The 18,758-nt window shown below is 38.3% G+C and overlaps 1 protein-coding gene and 1 non-coding gene across 2 annotated transcripts in view; both read right to left on the reverse strand.

Annotated features, from left to right (window-relative positions):
• Positions 1–508: 508 nt before the first annotated feature.
• Positions 509–18,758, reverse strand: part of LOC105265221 (uncharacterized) — a 34,071-nt gene continuing 15,821 nt past the window's right edge. The window contains exons 2-6 of the mRNA XM_011302620.1: positions 9,469–9,842; positions 8,948–9,144; positions 2,635–8,876; positions 1,179–1,304; positions 509–968 (exon numbers count right to left, since the gene is read on the reverse strand). Of these exons, the coding sequence (XP_011300922.1) occupies positions 885–968; positions 1,179–1,304; positions 2,635–8,876; positions 8,948–9,144; positions 9,469–9,488 (6,669 nt within the window). The 5' untranslated portion in view covers positions 9,489–9,842 and the 3' untranslated portion in view covers positions 509–884. The remainder of the gene's footprint in view (positions 969–1,178; positions 1,305–2,634; positions 8,877–8,947; positions 9,145–9,468; positions 9,843–18,758) is intronic.
• TRNAK-CUU (transfer RNA lysine (anticodon CUU)) lies at positions 1,912–1,984 on the reverse strand. The gene has a single exon. It is a non-coding gene; the product is annotated as a tRNA-Lys (tRNA).

Raw genomic sequence — 18,758 nt, forward strand, 5'->3', positions numbered from 1 at the left:
GAATTTTTATATTTCAGGAAATACCTCTTTTATTCTCATGTTCTCCTGATACTTTTGCGAAAATGTTGAATTTTTATATTTCAGGAAATACCTCTTTTATTCTCATGTTCTCCTGATACTTTTTCGAAATTTTGAATTTTTCGATTTCATAACATATCTTTTCAATTCTCCGGTTATAAATTGAATTAAATTATAAATTGGATGTAACTCTGTAAAAATTTGAATGAAACAGAAGTTCGATAGCAGGATCCCAGTTGAATTGAGGAGTAGTGGTTTTGCAGAAGTCAGGTTAATAAATAACATACATCATTATATTCGAGCAATGATATTTTATTAAAATATGCAACTGTGTTTTATTAAAATGTGTTCTTACTTCGAGACCTGTCCCCGAACTGAATCGAGAGCACGGAAGTCATGAAGACCATGATTCCTTTCTTTTCTTCCACATCACGTCATTTGTTTAAACCATTTTACCAAACATTTCATAAGAGGAAGTTATCTCATTTTCATAGTTGAGTACTTCAATCGTATTTATTCTTTTTTTTCAATGAGGAGTTACCCGATTTTTTCTACCATTTTATAAACTGCCGTCCTAAGATTTGAAATGGCGAAAAACAACGGGTAAATCTTCAATGCAATTATACTGTTGGATTTTCAGCGCTAAAGCGCTAAATTCCCTTGCGTGTGCACAATTGCGCACGCCTGAGACCTAGTTGATATTTAATTTAATATCCCCATAAAGTTAAAACGAGCAGAAAATTTCATCTGGTGTCATTAGAAATAGTGGAAAGGACCCCGCTATAATATGTACAAATTTCATTAGACTATCTTTACCACAATTAGTACGACTTTTTTCCATAATTGGCTGCTCCATTCTTCGTTCGTCAAGTGGTCTTATAGTGAAGTACACTGGGCGGTGGTGGTGCAGGTATTTCAGTTGTGAATTGACCTGCCTCGGACTGTGAGACCTGAAAAATTGTAGTCATTAGTAAAAACAACTAATAACTACTAAATATCTCCTGAATGAATAGAGATAGCGAAATTTTTATATGAATAGTTTTGTAGTCCATATTATGTTCTACTAGAAAGATAATCATGAAAAATTTTCTATCTCTTTTTATTTGCGAGATATTGAAATGTTAATATCATTTGCAGGGAATTATGCGAGGCATACTGACCTGTGCAACGTGACCCAAAGCATTATTAGTTGTGTAGTTGGGCCGTTGGGTATAACTCGTTGACGGATGATTGGAAGATTGAGACAGGCCTGACTGAATTGCATTAGGGGGCTTGTACCCTGTGACCTGATAAAAATCAATGTTAATTAGCTTTTATTACTCCAAGTGCATGGGTTGCAGTAGGAATTACGACAATTGAGTTGGAAACACAGCAAGGCTGGAAACACCAGTTTATACCAAGATAAAGATGTAATTGCATTTATCGCAGTTTATTTAATTCAATTTGATTAATGAAAATTGAAGAAATGGTCGAATTAAAAAATCTCAGAGGTGGAGGAATTCTTTCGACGGGTTCGGTGATTGTCTCTCTTTAATTAGCGATGACTCAAGGCTGCACTGGGATTGCACTCGGAAATCCCTGAAAGCCGTGACTAATTTCATACAAACTCAAAACCGATTTCACCGTTGCGAAACCGTAATCCGCTCGGAAGAATATAGCCTTCGGAAACGTATCCATTGTGAGAAATTGTTGTCAGTAAAAGAATTTTTCATTATTATTTTTTCTTAAATTTTCTCCTTCGTCAATTTTTTCCCAATTCGCCGTTTTCTATTTCATCGCTCGGTTATATTATATTGTCTTAATGGACAAAATTATATCAGTTCAGTTTAATTAATTAAATTTAGATTCATTTTTATCGAATTAAAAATTAATTTAACAAGTAAAAAAAAAATTCGCTCGACGTGGGGCTCGAACCCACGACCCTGAGATTAAGAGTCTCATGCTCTTCCGACTGAGCTAGCCAAGCTTTTTAATATGATAATTTAAAAGTATAAATATGCAGACGTTTTTTCAAATTATCGATAAAATCGAAAAAAAACTTGGGAAAACGACGATTCAATTGTCCGATTAATCGTAGAGCTGATCATTTTCAAAAATTCAAAAACCCCATTTAAGAAAAAAACATGTAACGTTTTTTATCAGCTTTTTTTCGGCGCATAGCTAAGCTATGCATATCGCAATATACGTATATGTTTTTTTTATTAAAATTTTTTAGATTATATAATATAAAAAAATATTTAAAAAATAATATATAATATTTATATTATATACTATTTTTTCTTATATATCACTATATATCAGTATATATCAAATTTCCCAATAGTAAAAATCCCCGAGAAACTCGAGTAAGTAGTAAGAAAACAAAATATTGTATTTATCAATTGATTTTAATTAAAGAAAAAAATATAAATTATGGGTAATTTTTTTAGATATTTATGATTCTTTGAATATTTAGATTTTAGATGTCAAATGATAACACCCCATACGTGTGAGGTGAGGAGCGCGAAGCGCGCTATGTACGCTAGTTATGAATAAATTTACACTTCGGAATTATCGGTACACCGGCATAAATATCTAAAAGACATCAACCCACGTAATATTTTCTGAGGAACTTACCTTATCATTAATCTCCGGGAATATTGTGCTGAGATTGAAGTTAGTGAGACTAGTTCCGGACGGATGATGCGCCATAGCAACGGAATTTCCACCAGTAGTGGAGGCTCTGCTCCTATTAGCATTCGAAATCGAGTGGTTCTGGTAAAGAGGATTGCCATTGGGTGGTGGAGCCAGAAAACTCGAGGAATGCGTGTGATGATGAGAGTGATAATCCTCCATGGGTGTAGGAATAGCTCCCACAGGGAATTCGAGGTTCTGCATCGTGGCATCAGACTTCCTCTTGCTCTTCTTTGAGACATTGGGATACGAGTTTCTCTTGTCACATTGCTGCTGCTTCCCAACATTGTAGTGCTGATTTTTGATGTTCGTGGGTGCAGCCCCCGAAGAAGTTGCTCGAGTCGTCGATGATGATCCACTGGTCGAGGTGTTGACAGACTTTGGAACATTAGTGACATTTGGTAGTAGAAACGAATTAGTCTCGAGGTAATCCGTTGGATTTTCGTGTAGTGGCATCATATAAGTACTGGTGGTATTTGAAATCCCAGGAATAAAGTTGGTGGAGGGATAGATATTTGTATTCGGTGAATACGTGTACGAGGAATGATTGAAGTTCTGGTTCATCACCTGTCCATATCCATTCCCATCGTCGGGATTCGTGAGATAATTGATGGGTGGCATCACCATTTCCCCAGCCCCAAGACTTCCAGGGAATTTATTTTGTGTGTAATCAGTTGAGAACTTGATGGCAGGGGCATGAAGCTGCTTGTCAGTATTCCCATCATGAATGCTGGTGTTATTGACCCCGATGAGAGCTTCAGCTGTGTAATTGCTCTTGCAGTTTCTGTTCCTCCAGAGTCCGTCGTTTTGCTGATATTTATGTGACTGCTGGGGCTGCTGTTGGTACTGATCCGAAAATCCATGGCTCGACGTCACCTTCTGCTCGTCGTGCTGCTGCATCTGATCATTACTCTGCTTCCTCATATCCATCTGTCTTTTTCCACCTGTTCTGGGGCTAGCGTTGCTCTTCCTTTGCTTTCTGGGCTGGGCTTGCCCCTGTGAATGATGCTGATGGGAATGATGATTCTGTTGGTGACTCTTTTCTGCTTTCTCATGCTCCACCAATTGACTCACTGATAAAAACGACGTCCCTTGGTTCGAGTGCTGTCCTGTCTGAGGGTTCAACATCACCTGGAAATTGCTGTCTTTATCTTTGACTGTCTTTGATAAATCATTGCTCCTCGGTGGCATCTGACTGAACAGGAAACTCTGCTTCTCAGGAATATTAGTCCCCAATGCCAAATCCCCCACTAGAGTTGGTAACGTGGAAGGCACCACCTGTTGATCCAGTGTTTTCATACTCTGATGATCAGCTCCACTCTGAGGATTTTTCGTTGGACTCCAAGTGAATGGCTGCTCCTCCGGGTAAAATCGGTCGCTCTGAAGAGTGCCAACATTTGAAAAACTGTGAGCAGCACTCACTGACACCTCGTAATTATTGTAAAATTGATTGGACGTGCTCTGATTATAAGAGGGCGTCTGACTGAAAATATTATTCTGACAAAAATCGAGTTCCTTTCCAATCGGTGGGAGAATCAAATCTGCAATATTTGAGTTGTGTTTCACCTCTGGTGTCATCATCCAGTTGACTGGTGCCCTCACTGGCTGAATCTGCTGTTGCACACTCTTCGATTTATTCATATTCTGTTGCTGTTGATTTCCTTTTCCTGAATTGTAACTCACATTTTCATTCAAAACCACTGGGGGCTGCCCCTGGATAATCGGTTGGTACTTTATCTGAGAATGATCCTTGTCTTCTCCGTATTTGTAATTACTTCCAGAATAAATATCAGGGCATTTTGTTTGGCTCTGTGCTACAGGCTCTGGCAGGTCGAAAGTTATTTGAGAATCGTAAGGAATCGAATAAGTTTTCTCAGGTTTCGACTGGGGTATCTGCTGGCTCTTGGTCACCTGGTGCCTCTGGTCCAACGCCCCAAACTCCGTTTGAGTGTACGCCGAGTCCATCGAGTACTTAGTCTTATTTTTATTCTCCCCACTGTATTTAAAGTCATCCCCGATACTCTGATTTTGAGGATTTTGATTATGATTGTGAGGTCTACTCGTCTGCTTCTGAATTGTCGGTACATTTTTACTCTTCGAGTTGTCCTCAAATCCCTGTTTATTCTCATTCGACATCTTTGTTTTGGATTTATCGATGATTGCCTCGGCTGTTGAATACTGAGAATCTGTCTGCATGATATTTCCAAATCCAACTGTCTCCTTGTGCAGATGATTGTAATTGAAGTTCTCGCAGATTGTTTTACCCTCGTTGTCGTCAACGTGCTCAGTACCTCCCTCAAAGTGAACGAGATTGTTGTTGCCCCCCAGACCCATCGGGGATAAAGTCGTCCAGGAGAGGATGCTGTAATTCGACGAGTTGTGAGCTACAGTTGTTGTGGATTTTCCAAGATTCTCAGTAACTGTTGTCTGACAATAATTGGATGTCGTCACATTAGCCTGTTGCTGTTGTTGGTGGCCTTGATGGGAATAACGAGGCAGTGATGATTGGACGTGGGACTTTATCTGAGTATTCGAGGGATTCTCGAACATCTTCTTCTGGTCTCTGGGATAAATTCCATACGTTTGAGGCTCTGACCGTTTCACCTGGTACAGGGGATCAGAAACCAGTGAAGGATTTCCCTTTGGATAGTTTGTGTTGAAGTGATTTTCAGGAATTTTGTTCGGCGCTGATGAGATCGATGTCTCAATCCTCTGAGTTTCCTGATTCTGTGGATTTTTCGGGAGCTTCGAGCCAGCTGACGTCGATGGAACAAAAGAATCCTTTCGAGTTGAATCAAAATCCCTCTGGAGATTGTTGAAAGTCTCGAGCGGTTGTTTCGATTGATCAGAGTAGGTTTGGCCTAGATTAGGCGCAGCTGCGACCTCCCGTGTCTGCTCCTTGGACGGAGTGATCGGTAAATAAGTTTGATAATTCTGGGGTGCATCTTTGATGGATAACGGTGGAACGTACGATCGTGATAATTGAGAGGAATCGAGGGCAGTTGATGTTTTACTGACGATCGAGTAGTCCTGGTACATCTGTGTCTCCTTGTGCATTGGATAAGAGCTCTGACAGGCCGATGAGTCTTTCTGCCCCTGATCTACGTAAATCCTCTGTTCCTGATGCTGATGAGAATACGAGTCCTTTGGCCGAGATGAATAGTTGTATTGAATGCTGTGAGAAGACACTGGCATCACCGGATTCACATTTCTCTGGTAGTCATTAGAATCTGGAGCTGTCGGTCGTGTCTGGGACATCGTGCAAGTGATTGTCTGATTGTCCATGGAGCTGAGGTTCTTTGGACGATTCACGAAGGTCTGACGAGGGATCTGGTACGTGTAAACAGGCTGAGAGGAAACTTGTGAGGAAGAGTGCGAGGGATAAGAAACTCTGGGGTTCGAGGACATCGGATTGTCTGTTGTGGTGAAGTTGGAATAATTCGGCACGAACTCGGGAAGGCTGGGATATCTCATATTACTATCGTATTTAGGGGTTTGATCGATTCTTGGAGGAGGGATTGATGAAGAGATTAATGAAGGAATTGATGAAGGAATTGATGTAGGAATTGATGAAGGAATTGATGAAGGTATTGTTGACGCTGATGGAATTGCAGAGCAAGGAATACTGGTCTCCACTTTCTGAAGCTTTCTGTTCTGGTCATCAGACTTCGACACTATCACATTATTCGAGGTGCTTTCCAGAGGATTTTCCACATTTTTTTTAACTTGTGACTGAGGCACTGCGTGTGGAATCTGTGAAGGAATCGTTAAGGTCGTAGGAAAAGTCATCACCGGCTCAGGATAAGGCACGACTTTGTACAGTCGTTCCTTCATTGGTTCGTTGTTGATGATTTTAGGAAGGGATTTGGATGTTATCTCCGGTGGTTTATCAGGGCATTCGGATGATTTATCTTTATCACGTGTCTCTGGACATTTTTCTTCACTCAATTTTGGTTTGAAAATTGTGGGCTCGATTGTACCTATCTGGAGGAGCATTGGGGGTGTCTGACTGTGATATTTCAGGTCCTCCTTCATTTCCTCCTCCAGGACCTCAGTTTTTCCATTCAACGATGATACCAGGGGGAATGCCATCAAGAAAGCTGCAGTAGGGGATATGGATTCTGGATTGTGCGAGCTGGAGGGCACCTGCAGAGACGCGAAGAGATCGTTTGATAGATCTGAGTGAAGTGCCTCGTTTCTACTGTTGATTGGGACGAAAGTGTTGCCTGATGAGTACGACAGGGACTTTGATGCCTGTTCCTTCGACTTCTCGTCCTTCGAAAGTCCCTCAGGAACATTCGGAGATGATCTGGGGGGCATTAGCTCTGCTGAAAGATTTGTATCTTGTTTCATCGTCGTTGTAGTGTTGGTGTCCAAGTTTAAAATGATTTTTCCACTCTCCATTATTGTTCTGTTGTCCTCAGGGATTTGTGGCTGACTGGTTGCACTCAGGAGATTGTCGAATCTTCCGAGATCACAGACGTCTTTCGTTTTTTGCATTTGGACTTCTGCTTCTGCGATCACTTTATCAACTTCTGAGAGGGGAGGAATCGAGGAGGGTTTTGGTGGCTCTAGAGGGACGAATGTAGGGTTTTTTGGAGATTGTATCTCATTTGGGGGTGGTTGATTTGATGGTGATGATTCACATGTTTTGGGGATCGTCGAGTCGAGAAGAGATGGAAGTAATTGGGACCCCTCAGGATTTGATTTCTTAAGGGATTCTTCAGGCTTCGATGTCTCCGTCGGCTTCTCAGATTTTTCTGAAGGAGAAGTTTGTTCTTTCGGGGCTCTAGGTGAAGACTCCGAGGATTTAATCGAATTCTGGCTGAACTCTGATTTATCTGAGTTCAGTTTCTGGGATTTTTCAGGATTCTCCTCTCCAATCTTCTCAACAACGTGTCGAAGATTTTCTATTGAAACACACGTCTCTGGAAGTGATGATTTAATGATCTTCGGTGGAGAACAGTTCGCATCATCGGTATTCTTCCTTTTTCTGCTCTTTTCTTCGCTCTTAGAACTGTCAGTGTCCATATTTTTTTCGTCCTTATTGCCAGAAGTTTTTTCCTTCTCTTTAATTTTTTTGCTCTTTGCTAATTTTTTTATTCTACTTTTTGGCTCAATTTTTTCACTAATATTATTGTCTGAATTTTTAAAAACAATTCCTTCTCTGTGAACAGCAGGAATTGGAACTTTATATGTCATTGTGGTTTTAGTTATTTCTTTACCTTTCGGGAGAATTCCTTTTCTACCCCCAATTTTAGTTGCTTCAACAATTGTTCTAACATTTGATACCCAGTCTTGTGAATTAAGTCCAACGTTGGTACGAATACTTGGTACAGTATTGAGAGTTACTTTCTGCACAGCCTTAACAATATTTTGATTTCTAACAGGTACAACTGAATGTTGAATTCTGCTGCCAATCGATTGCATCACGATCATTGGATTTGCCTGGGTGTTGCCCAGAATTATTTGGTTGGAGGTTTGAGCTTGAGCATTTACGAGGATATTTGAGGGTAGAGGAGCTATTGGAGTCATCAGGGGCATTATTTTTCCACCTGAGAGGATCAGTGTCCCTGGGATTATATTGCTGAGGGCCTGATTACCCTGTGAACCACCAATCTCTGTCGACTTTTTCGATTTATCCTCTTCTGGTGATGATTTTTTTCTCTTAATCTTTTTTCGAGACTCTAGCTTACGAATTCCCGGACCTGACTTTGGTCCAGCACTTCCTGAAGAGAGTGAGGCAGTGGTGGAGGGCTGGGGAACACTACTTCGACATTCTGAGTCCTTTGAGGGGGTCTCAGGCGTACAGCAAACTTCGGAATCGATTGTACTTGTGCTCATGTGATTCTCCTGGTCCTCTGACGGAATGCTCACAATTTCTGACGAGTCTTGGTCAGTTGGTAATTTTTTGGGGGATGAACTGGTGGTCTTGCTCTTTGAGGGCACACGAACACCCGTTGGCTTACTCTTACGTTTAGCTGGTTTTTTACATTCATTATATCTATCTAAATATTTATCAACGTCGTCAACGTTTATTTTGTTTGACCACTTTAAGGGCGAAATTTTTTCCAGTGCCGGTTCTGCTGGAACTGTTATTCCAGCTTCCTTCAAGAGGGTTGACAGTAACTGGGTGCGAGAATAAAGCTGTCCCACCAGCTTCTTCAGACGATTTAGTTCTTCTTCTGTGGATCCCAAATTTTTCATTTATTTCCCTTGTTATTCCCAAAATTTCTCAAAAGAGTTATCAACTCACTGTGTGCATCTACTGCATGTGCATAGAACAGCTCCTCGGTACGATTTGTGAGGTCCTTTATATATTTCGCTGCGTAAATAAGAATATCTACTTTGTTTCGCTTTCGGCCCTCTTGATGTGGTGGTAATAAATCTGATAGGGTCTTGAAATATGTATTCATACGATTTCTTCTGTCTCGTTCCCATGTTTTTGCATTTCTAAAGTGTGAAGCAAACAACCAATTGACTAATGAACAATTATTTTAAACAGAACAAATTCCATCATTTTGTTTTTCACTCTTCAACAAAAATCAATTGAAAAAACATCTGTAATGGTTCATGAAATTGAGAATGAATAAATTTAGTCTTGAATTGAATAAAAAAGATTTTGAATAAAGGTTGGAACTAAATAAATTGAAAAATTATTGGTTTCGCAGAATAGAAATAAAAATGATAGAGAGCTGAATAAAAATAATAGTTCTTAGTACTGCTGGAGACGAAATGGCAATGATGAGGTTAAGTTGACACTGTCAATTTACTTACGTTCTTTCCTTACGGGGCATAATTTACACTTATGTCATAGTTTACGTGACAAAAAATACTGTGCAAGTTACAAATGAACATTGTTGCTGTCTGGAGTCATTTCGATTTATCAACCGAAGCTGTCATTTTTGCTCTCCGCCAATCTCACATCACATCACATCACTATTCACTTTGCATTTTATTTGCCACTGAAGGAGAGGATCAGGAAAAGAATCAGTTGTTTTAGGAGTTAGATTAACGTTCAATAATCGTTTTTATATAAATTTAAAGGGAATAATCACGTAAGTTAAATGTGAAAAAGTTGAGAGTTTAGTTTGTACTGCCAATGAATCAGACGACCACTGGCGTGGCGAAACACCTGAGATGCAAGAGTGCTGCCATCATATGGACAGAATTCGAACTCTTAGAACTTTCAAAATCGCATTACCCTTACGGTAAATTTGGTAAATAAACTATTTAAATTCAAAATGAATTACAAAATATATTTTTTAATCAATGCACCACTCGTTATACTTTTCCAACAAAAAATCGAAAAAAATTTAATTGAAAAATCTAATTGTTATAAAAATTCAATTTATTAATGTTTGTCTGTGAATTATCAGAAGATTATTTATTTGTGAGAAAAAAATGACATTTGATCCCTAAATAATTTTTTTTTCTTTTCATTGTTTATGAGTAAGAATGAATATTTATCATGAAAAAAAGGGAAAGGGTCCGATATGTTTTCTATTTTTAACTGGAATTATTTTGAAAATATCCCGGAAGTTATGACGTGTAGAAGAATTCATTGAACAATATTTTTCGCGGAGAAATCCTCGATTACAAAATGGTAACTCAAAGAATTATCGCAAGTCTATTAATTTCCGAGGCATTTGCGAATTTTCTTGTTCCTTTGTTCGTACCACTCCATCAGCTCTTTATTTAGGTGAAACACTGCATGAAAGAAGTCTATTCGAAGGTAAGACAATAAGTAATCGATGAAGTCATGTTAAAATCAGTATCGAAAGTGGTAAATTGTATGAAGCACGTCCAGAATTTTTCTACACGTCTCAGTAAATATATTTTTTAATTTCTATTCCGATGTGTAAAATAAAAATTTTACACATTATGAACAAGATTGTTTATTTATCAGATGAAATAAACTTGAACCTTGGTTTATCTTGTTAAACGACTCTGTCTATTGGATTGAACAAGATATTGCGTAGGTTTCGCGATTTTTACGTACAGTGGAAATAAAAATAAATATACCAACAGCGTAGTACAGTAACCAAGATTTAACTAAACATTGAGGAATTTTGTTGGCAATATTTGTTGTGGCGCCAGATTGCAACAGTTGTGCAATCAAATATAGTATAAATATAGTGTAGCTGGTAGCTAAAAAGTTGTCGACAGATCTCGGTCGTGTGGCAAGATTAGAAATATAACATCTTTCGTCTCTGACTGCAGTAAACCACTGGTGCATTCCAGCACAAAGACATGCTATTGTGCATTTGCATGAATTTTCAACTCGTTACTCTATTTTCGCGTTGAGCAACATTTACTTGTTACACCTTTTATTAATAATATACCAGATCGCTGCGGGGTGAATACGACACTTTATTTATATTATGCACTCGTGTTTGTATTTTTAAACAAGTTGTGAGGACAAACTCAACAAATGCGCAGAAAGAAATTTATAGTTAAATTTACACTGACATTATTGTACTGACAATTAATGTTATGCGCAGGAATAATAATCATTTCCTGACAAAAAGGATGATTCTATTTTAAGATGGCATACTCTTCCGTGATGTCAATTAGCATGAAGTTAAAATATTATCATCTAAAAATAGCGATGAGTCTCATGCATAAGTGATAAATCGATCAAAACGTGGTATCATCGATCATGCAATATTCAAATAATCAACTAAACAATGTTGGACAAAGGTTGGATTGAAGGTACAACGCACATTTATTTCCCCTCCCACTGGAATTCTCAACTCGTGCTGAAAAATCATCTCATTAATCATATTGTTCCAGTTTATGCAATCACAATCGCATTAACTCGCTGACCACCATGTGACTAGCAGCATGTGGGGGTTGAGAATGCGGCTAGCCCACTCTGGGGGTAAAAAAGAGTGAATAAGGGGATGTCCGAGATATTGATTTCGAACCGAGGAGACCGCACCCTCTCCTTCGTCGTCATACCGACTAAAATATTTCACTAATATTGCCTTTAAGCTGAGGTAAATTTCAACATAAAAAATTCTGAATCAGCAATTTTAAAGGTTGATTAATTTTTCGTTCGAATGATTCCCTCCCCTAGAAGATTTGAGGGGTTGCTAGGGGGTGGGTCGAGACCACCCACGATGCTGCGCACAGCATCCCCTCTGGACCGCCTTTTCTCAAATAAAATGGTGGATTTACAGTTGAATTTTCAGGCCTTATCATTTCGCTTTCAATAGGAAAATATTGCTCACGAATTTTCTAATGATTTTTATCTCTCTGATAATTTTTACGGCACGTCATTGGTCAGTTTATTTTTATATTTCATGCTGAGATATAAAAATAATCATAAGGGAGAGATTATGGTGTGGATGGAAATGATATCCTTCTGAGGTTGCGCAGAGCATCTCCAATGGACCAAGGAGGTCGAATAAAATGGCGGAGTGCAGGATTACCAAATAAAAATGGCAATATATCCGTTTTGTACATTATATATTATTAGGGCTTGGATTGATAAAAAATAAAGCCCGTGGCGAAGATTTGGCAATGATCTAGAGAATTCTGACGTCACGATGGCTCATGAATACACATGCAATAGATATTAATGCGCGGACGAGTCCACATGCGGACTAATATGGCGAGACCGGTTGTTGGACTGCGACACCAGTGCATTCCCCGTGTAAAAATATATAAAAAATATATATGATATCGACAATTCCACATTTTTCCCGTACACCGAGGATATATGTTAAAAAATCACGTGCGGTATGACGAATACAGGTATTTCCACTTGGAAAAAGCCCCTTAAAGTAAAAAAACAAAGAAGCGGATGGAGCTGATTACAAGAAATTGAAAGAAATAAAGGATCAACTTACGATAATAGGTTTTATGGGTTTTCTACCGATGCATTTGTGGAGGAGAGAATCTGGTTGGGGTATGAATCACGGTGGATATCGCGGGTACGGGGTCGTCACGGAATTCCACATGGTCTTACTTCTGTATGTATTTTCCCTTTATTTCTATTTTTATTCTCATCCCAATGAAAATTCACGCGTACATACGCTGAGGCGTGGCAGAACGCGTGTAATTACGATCTGCAGTGCGAGTGTTGTGGGCCGAACCGATATAATTAATAGAGCAGATAAATATTCTGCAGTACTGCTTTTATTTTTCACAATTGCGGTAATTGCCGGTGATGATTCCACACCCGGAGATTTCATCAGGAATTCAAATTATTTAATTTTTTCCTTAACCCTCAATTATTTTTTTGTCGAATATTTACGGGTGAATAACAAGATGAACGCTTGCCCCGAATGCCTGTTATGTCGATTGCCTCCCACCACTGCTCTATATTTCCTATTTTCTGTATGTTCATTTACCCAGTGCTAATAATACACGCCTGCTACATTATGAATTATTATCGCACTCGGTTTCAGACACTGGCTATCATTAAAGTGTTTATTAGGGCCATCTGATTTATCTTTATGCAACGATTCTCACATTCTAATGCATCCGTCCCATTTTCTGGGGGAATATTTTTTCAACTGTTATTTTTTTCGATTATTCCGTAATTCATTCTGCATTATCATCCTCATGTGATTGATTACCACGAGTTCGACAAGTTCGGATGAGAAAGCAATAGCAGAATTAATCTCATCCTCTGTTTTAGGAACTGAGTGGAAATAATAAAATATGGATATTCAAGTTTAGGAATGATTTGTCCGTTGATAAATGTAATGGTGAAATAATTTTTTGAAATCAAGAGAAACCAAGCGAAAAATAAGACACTGAAATTATTGCACAAGAAAATAGTCTTGTTATCAAAGTTGTTACCGAATGATTGAGCTGGATGGAAGGGGAGATAGAGTGTTTACGGGTTAATTTGCAATGACCCAGAGCGAGTAGTCATTGCAGGACAATGATAACCTCGGGGGAGACTCGTCGTCGTGGAAAGGTTCGAGGATACAGTCTCAAAGGTTACTGATATGATATTACGAAATTTACGGATAATGAGTGGTAATCATCGGTGGGAAAAAAGGACTCGTCCATGATTTTTTCGATCGGTCATCAGACGTTAAAATAAGTATTTATTCCTGCAATAAATCTTATTAACTCAGATAACGAGTGGAGAGCATTCAATGAGTTTTTTCCACTCATTGTAGAATCATTGGGAAATAAGAGACTATTCTATTTTTGGAATTATTGGATTTTGCTGAATTACTCATGGAAAAGTATTGTGTATATAATTATGGAAAGGGTTGGAGTGTAAGTGTTGGAATTTGAAGAAGTGGAGAGAGGGGGAAATGCGACTTATTGGTCCCGGGTTAATAAAGACAGGTTGGAATATCCAATTGCACTGGGATCAGAATGAAACGGAAGAGCACATTCCCCTGATGAATATGGAAGCGTTTGGACCCGATGACCTCTTCCAATAACGCTTTTATGCCAATCGCTAGAACATCCAATGCAGTTCCTCAGCTCGGCTTTATTTCAATGCGAGTGGTATTTATAGTCATCTGCACCAGTGATTTCCCATCTCATTAATGTGCAGTTGTATCTCATTTTCGCACCAGCAATTCAACAATTATTTAATTGAAATTGATAATTAAATTGAATAAGATAATGAAAAAATTAATTTGTTGATGGTGGATTTGTTGATTTGACAAATGAATATTTTCATTGATGTTTTGTTCTTTTTGCGAAAGAAATCATGGGTGATGAGCCCATGGAAAATTGTGTCATATTTTATATTCTAATAATGGGGGTGTTAACATTTCGGTTTGAATAGCTGACTTTTCCATGCTGCATTTATATCCAACTACAATGGCAGTCAGTCGAGTAACCTTTGCCATCGCCGGAAACACGTTTCATAGTGCATCCATTCTACTGTTATATTACAGCGTTCACGGTTGTGTTAATGCACCTTTTTTCCCCTCTCTTTAAGTGTAAAAGTCAAGCCATTGAGATACCGTTGTCGTACATTAACATGAGACCCTCGGTGGTAAAAGAAAGTGCCTTGCAACCAGAGAAATTAAAAATTTTCGTTTAATTTTTCGTGAGGGAGGAATGAATTCCATACGTGAGAATAATTTCCTCCCTGCAGTGCAGTGCGCTAGATCGATTCGTCGAAGACAATTAAAATGGCAATACATGTACTTAATGGCGAATATCTGATATTTTCAGGTGAATTATTGTATACAAGGAAATTACCGACACGATAGAGCCCTCTGAATACATGTACAGATTCCGTGATGATGATCGAGATTGTTTTTCTAGGCTGAGGAATGCACAAGCCGGGATGTAGCCAGTCTGTCTGGTCCGAATCTCACCAGACCGGATATTTCACTATTTCAGAGTCACTTGTAAAAATCAGGTGCATGTGCGTGTAATAATAATCGTCTGACATCACGCGTCGCACCTGAACTCCATCGTTACGCGTAATTGCACCGATGGTTTAAATCAAAACACCAATTACTCAGAATTTTTCACATTTTTAAGAAGAATGTGGGTCAATTATTTGAATATGAAAAAAAAAAAGTTAAGTAACTCAAGGTTACCACAAAAGTACACGGCAATATTTTTTTCTCTCGCGTAATGAAGACATCCATTGCACTCCCATTATTTTTCCAGAATGGAGATAAAAAATAATAATGAAATCATGAGAATGATTGCGGAATCATCGCGTCTACAATGAATTTTGTAGCGAAGAGTCATGCACTCGTTATCAATCATCTTTACATTAGAACCAATATAACCAAGGATGGTATTAATTATGTACCTTGAGCCATGCAGGCGCCGGTTACCAGGTATTACTGTATTTATAATAAAGTGGAGAAAAAAATAAATTACAACGTTATGAGAGAATGTTAAGGCGCTCGGGCTGTTGTGGAATAAAGTTCGCCCATTTGGTGCGATGTTGGCTCGCGATAATGAGCCTGATAATAATCCGTAAGTACGCCGAGGCACCTGAAATAATTGAAACGCTCGGCACCTTGCGCCTCCATCCTCTGTACTTGTGTAAGAGAGAAAGCAACAAAAAAATAAGAGCAGAGAGTGAGGGGAAAAAAATTACTGCACGAGCGAGTCTCGTTTACACTTGACTCCTTTTGTTGAGCCTCTTGTATACAATCGTAGCCCTTTCAAGGCATCAAATGCTCGAAAAAAATTCAATCCATCAAGAAAATGAACATTACATTCATTCTCAATTGCAAACAGTCAAATTCATTTTATTTTTCATCGAATAAATAAATTTTATTTTTCGTTGAATAAATAAAATCAATAGAATATCTGTAAATAATCTCTTTCATTAAGAATCATCAATGGCCGCAGAAGACAAAAAAAGATGAATAAAAAAAGAAAATGAGATTCAATCCTTCAACGATGATTACAGCCTCGATTGATCTGTTACCTCACAAATTGAATTCACCGCTTATATAATGTAGAATTAAATATAACACAATCATAAACGCGATGATCAAAGCGATTGAAAAAATGCAGGGAATAAAATTATCGATTAGTAGTGAGAACTCGTTGCATGATTTTAGTTAATGTTTGTGCCATGGATTTTTTCTGAGTGGCGTAGAAAAAAATGAATTATTGTAGACATTAGATATTGCTCAAGCAATGTTTACTCGTTGCTCGTCACTTGATTAATGGCACTTGGTAATAGCCTCGCGCAGATACACTCACGTCGGTAATCGATTCAATATTTCAGATGGAAGTTGCAGAGAGTTGTCGAGTTTCGTACTTCATTGAATACTCAAATACAATCATGCATATAAATGGCTGTTTCTCAAGTACCGAGGATATTACCTGGGGTATGTATTCACAAACTTTATGCTCATGGCCTCTGTCACGCGCGTCAATATCGCTGTGGCATGTCAGTATTGCTGTGCTATCATGATTTCAATAAAAACGCGACAATTTATGACTTTTCAGGACTTGAAAACTGACGATCCAACTATTATTCTACCGTAGGATTACGTTATTTAATAATATAATAATAAAATTGCAATTCGCAAGTAACGATAATGCGGATAAAATATTTTCAATTTCAATAAAAAATATTAAATTAATTTTTCAATGGCTGTAAAATGAATAATTAAATTGAAGTTGATTGAAAATTAGTGTGCAGTGAGTTATCATTAAAAAGCCGATAAATTATATAGGGACGAGGAGTGACTGCCAGACGGTAATACATCTCAATCCGTCAGACTCGATTGCCAAACGAATAAATGAGTGAAGGAGTGATGTACGAAAAAGGCATTTATGAAGTATGATTTAAATTGGTAAAAAGTGTAATCCCAGAGGGCAACAAAAAGGAAAGGATTTGATGAATGATGACGTGCAGTGCGTAGTTAAGTGAGTGCATATAGTCGGAGAGGCGTGAGATGCATTTGGCTGTTGTAAAGGAGCAACTGCACATCACAGTATGTTGTACAAGTGGTGGTATCATCTGACAGGTTGAATCGGTACACGGCAGTCTTCTTCACAGATACAATCCACCAGCAATATAAAACCTCCATCTCAAACTCCAACTGCTTCACATCCCAAGGAACTTGTCTTCTTACTTCGTCATTTGTTCCCGCTCTTTATCCAATCGCTCGACTTAAATCTCATACGGTGTCTGTGTCATTTCAATTTCACAGTCACCTGTTATGATCATTTCAATTTATTACTTTACTTTTATCCAATTTTTTTTCGGCGGCTCATCGCGAATATCTCTGATTTTTCAACCGTCGAATTAAATGCACTTCAGTATTTTTGAAGATGAAACTGTCAATATTTATGAAAAAATTTTATTTAATTCTTATTATATATCTTCAAGGGGAAATTATGACTTTTGTTTACGCGCTATCAATTTTATTCGGTTATTAAATTTTAATTGAATAAAAAAATTTATGAGAATGAGATGCATAAGAATTGCGGGGTATTTTTACAGTGATCGTCAGAGGGAGAAGGTAAAACGGCTGCACGTGGCGTCCCGGCCAAGTTCGTTAACCGACGGGTATAAGGTCAGCTAATTTAATACGTGCCGGATTTACGTCGGTCCTGCCAGGTATATATGCCTGATTCCCCCCAAATATTGGCCTGACTTCTCGCTTCATCCATTTCTAAATCCCCGTCACCCGCTGAGTTCGTTATCGCAACGTTTGATTAGAAACACAAACCGATTATTTCCTATTTCTCGTTATTCATTATTATTTTCAACTGGATTCAATCCCGAGACGTTCAAAAGTCCTGAATTATTGACATTCCCAACAGAATAATTCATCATCAACAGAAATTATATTTTACAATAAATATAATAATAATGATATAATATGTTGTATTGGTTTTTTTGAAACATTCTGATAATTTTTTATCATTATGTCACAAGTGGTCAAAATCCTCGCGCATTTATCGCTAGGGGCATTGCGCAGAAATTAATGTTCCTGCACGGAGAGAAATTCTTCAGAAAAATTCTATTGCTGGCACGGGAAAAGGAACGCTAAGTGCCGGCTAGGGGAAATTCCAACGCGAGGTAGTGAAAATTTTATTGGGTAACATGCGAATTTTTCAGCTATTCCTTGGAAATTTGCGCTTAAATCCCGAGACAATTGACGGGAAATCTTATTAGAATGACCGGAGAATTTTTTACCGCCCATGTATTTTCGAGTTTTATGATTTTTTTTTTCTAAATGGATTGGAGTATATTTTTTTAACCGATTTTGTCGAATCGGACTGGAGAATTTTGCGGAAAAATAAATCGAGAACTAGAAGATTCAGGCCAGTAGAGAATATCCGAAATGAAACTGTTTAATAGCCTCAAATGTTTCGCTCTGATTGGCAGAGAGGGGAGTAACAGAAATACTCAATAAAATGTTCGGCATTTCCCTCCAGGCAATTTCCCATTCGTTTCATATCATCCTGCACTACAAATTAAACTTTAAACCGAGATGATTCAATTTTACTCAGATATCGGCATCTGCGGAATATCTTGGAATTCCGGAAAGATGACGAAATTTCCCGAAATAATTTTGCCGCGATGCCCATTCCACTCTCACCGGAACTCCACAGAAATTTTTCATCTCCACCTTTCACAT

The sequence above is a fragment of the Fopius arisanus genome, unplaced genomic scaffold, assembly GCF_000806365.1.
Source record: "Fopius arisanus strain USDA-PBARC FA_bdor unplaced genomic scaffold, ASM80636v1 scaffold00028, whole genome shotgun sequence".
NCBI lineage: Eukaryota > Metazoa > Arthropoda > Insecta > Hymenoptera > Braconidae > Fopius > Fopius arisanus.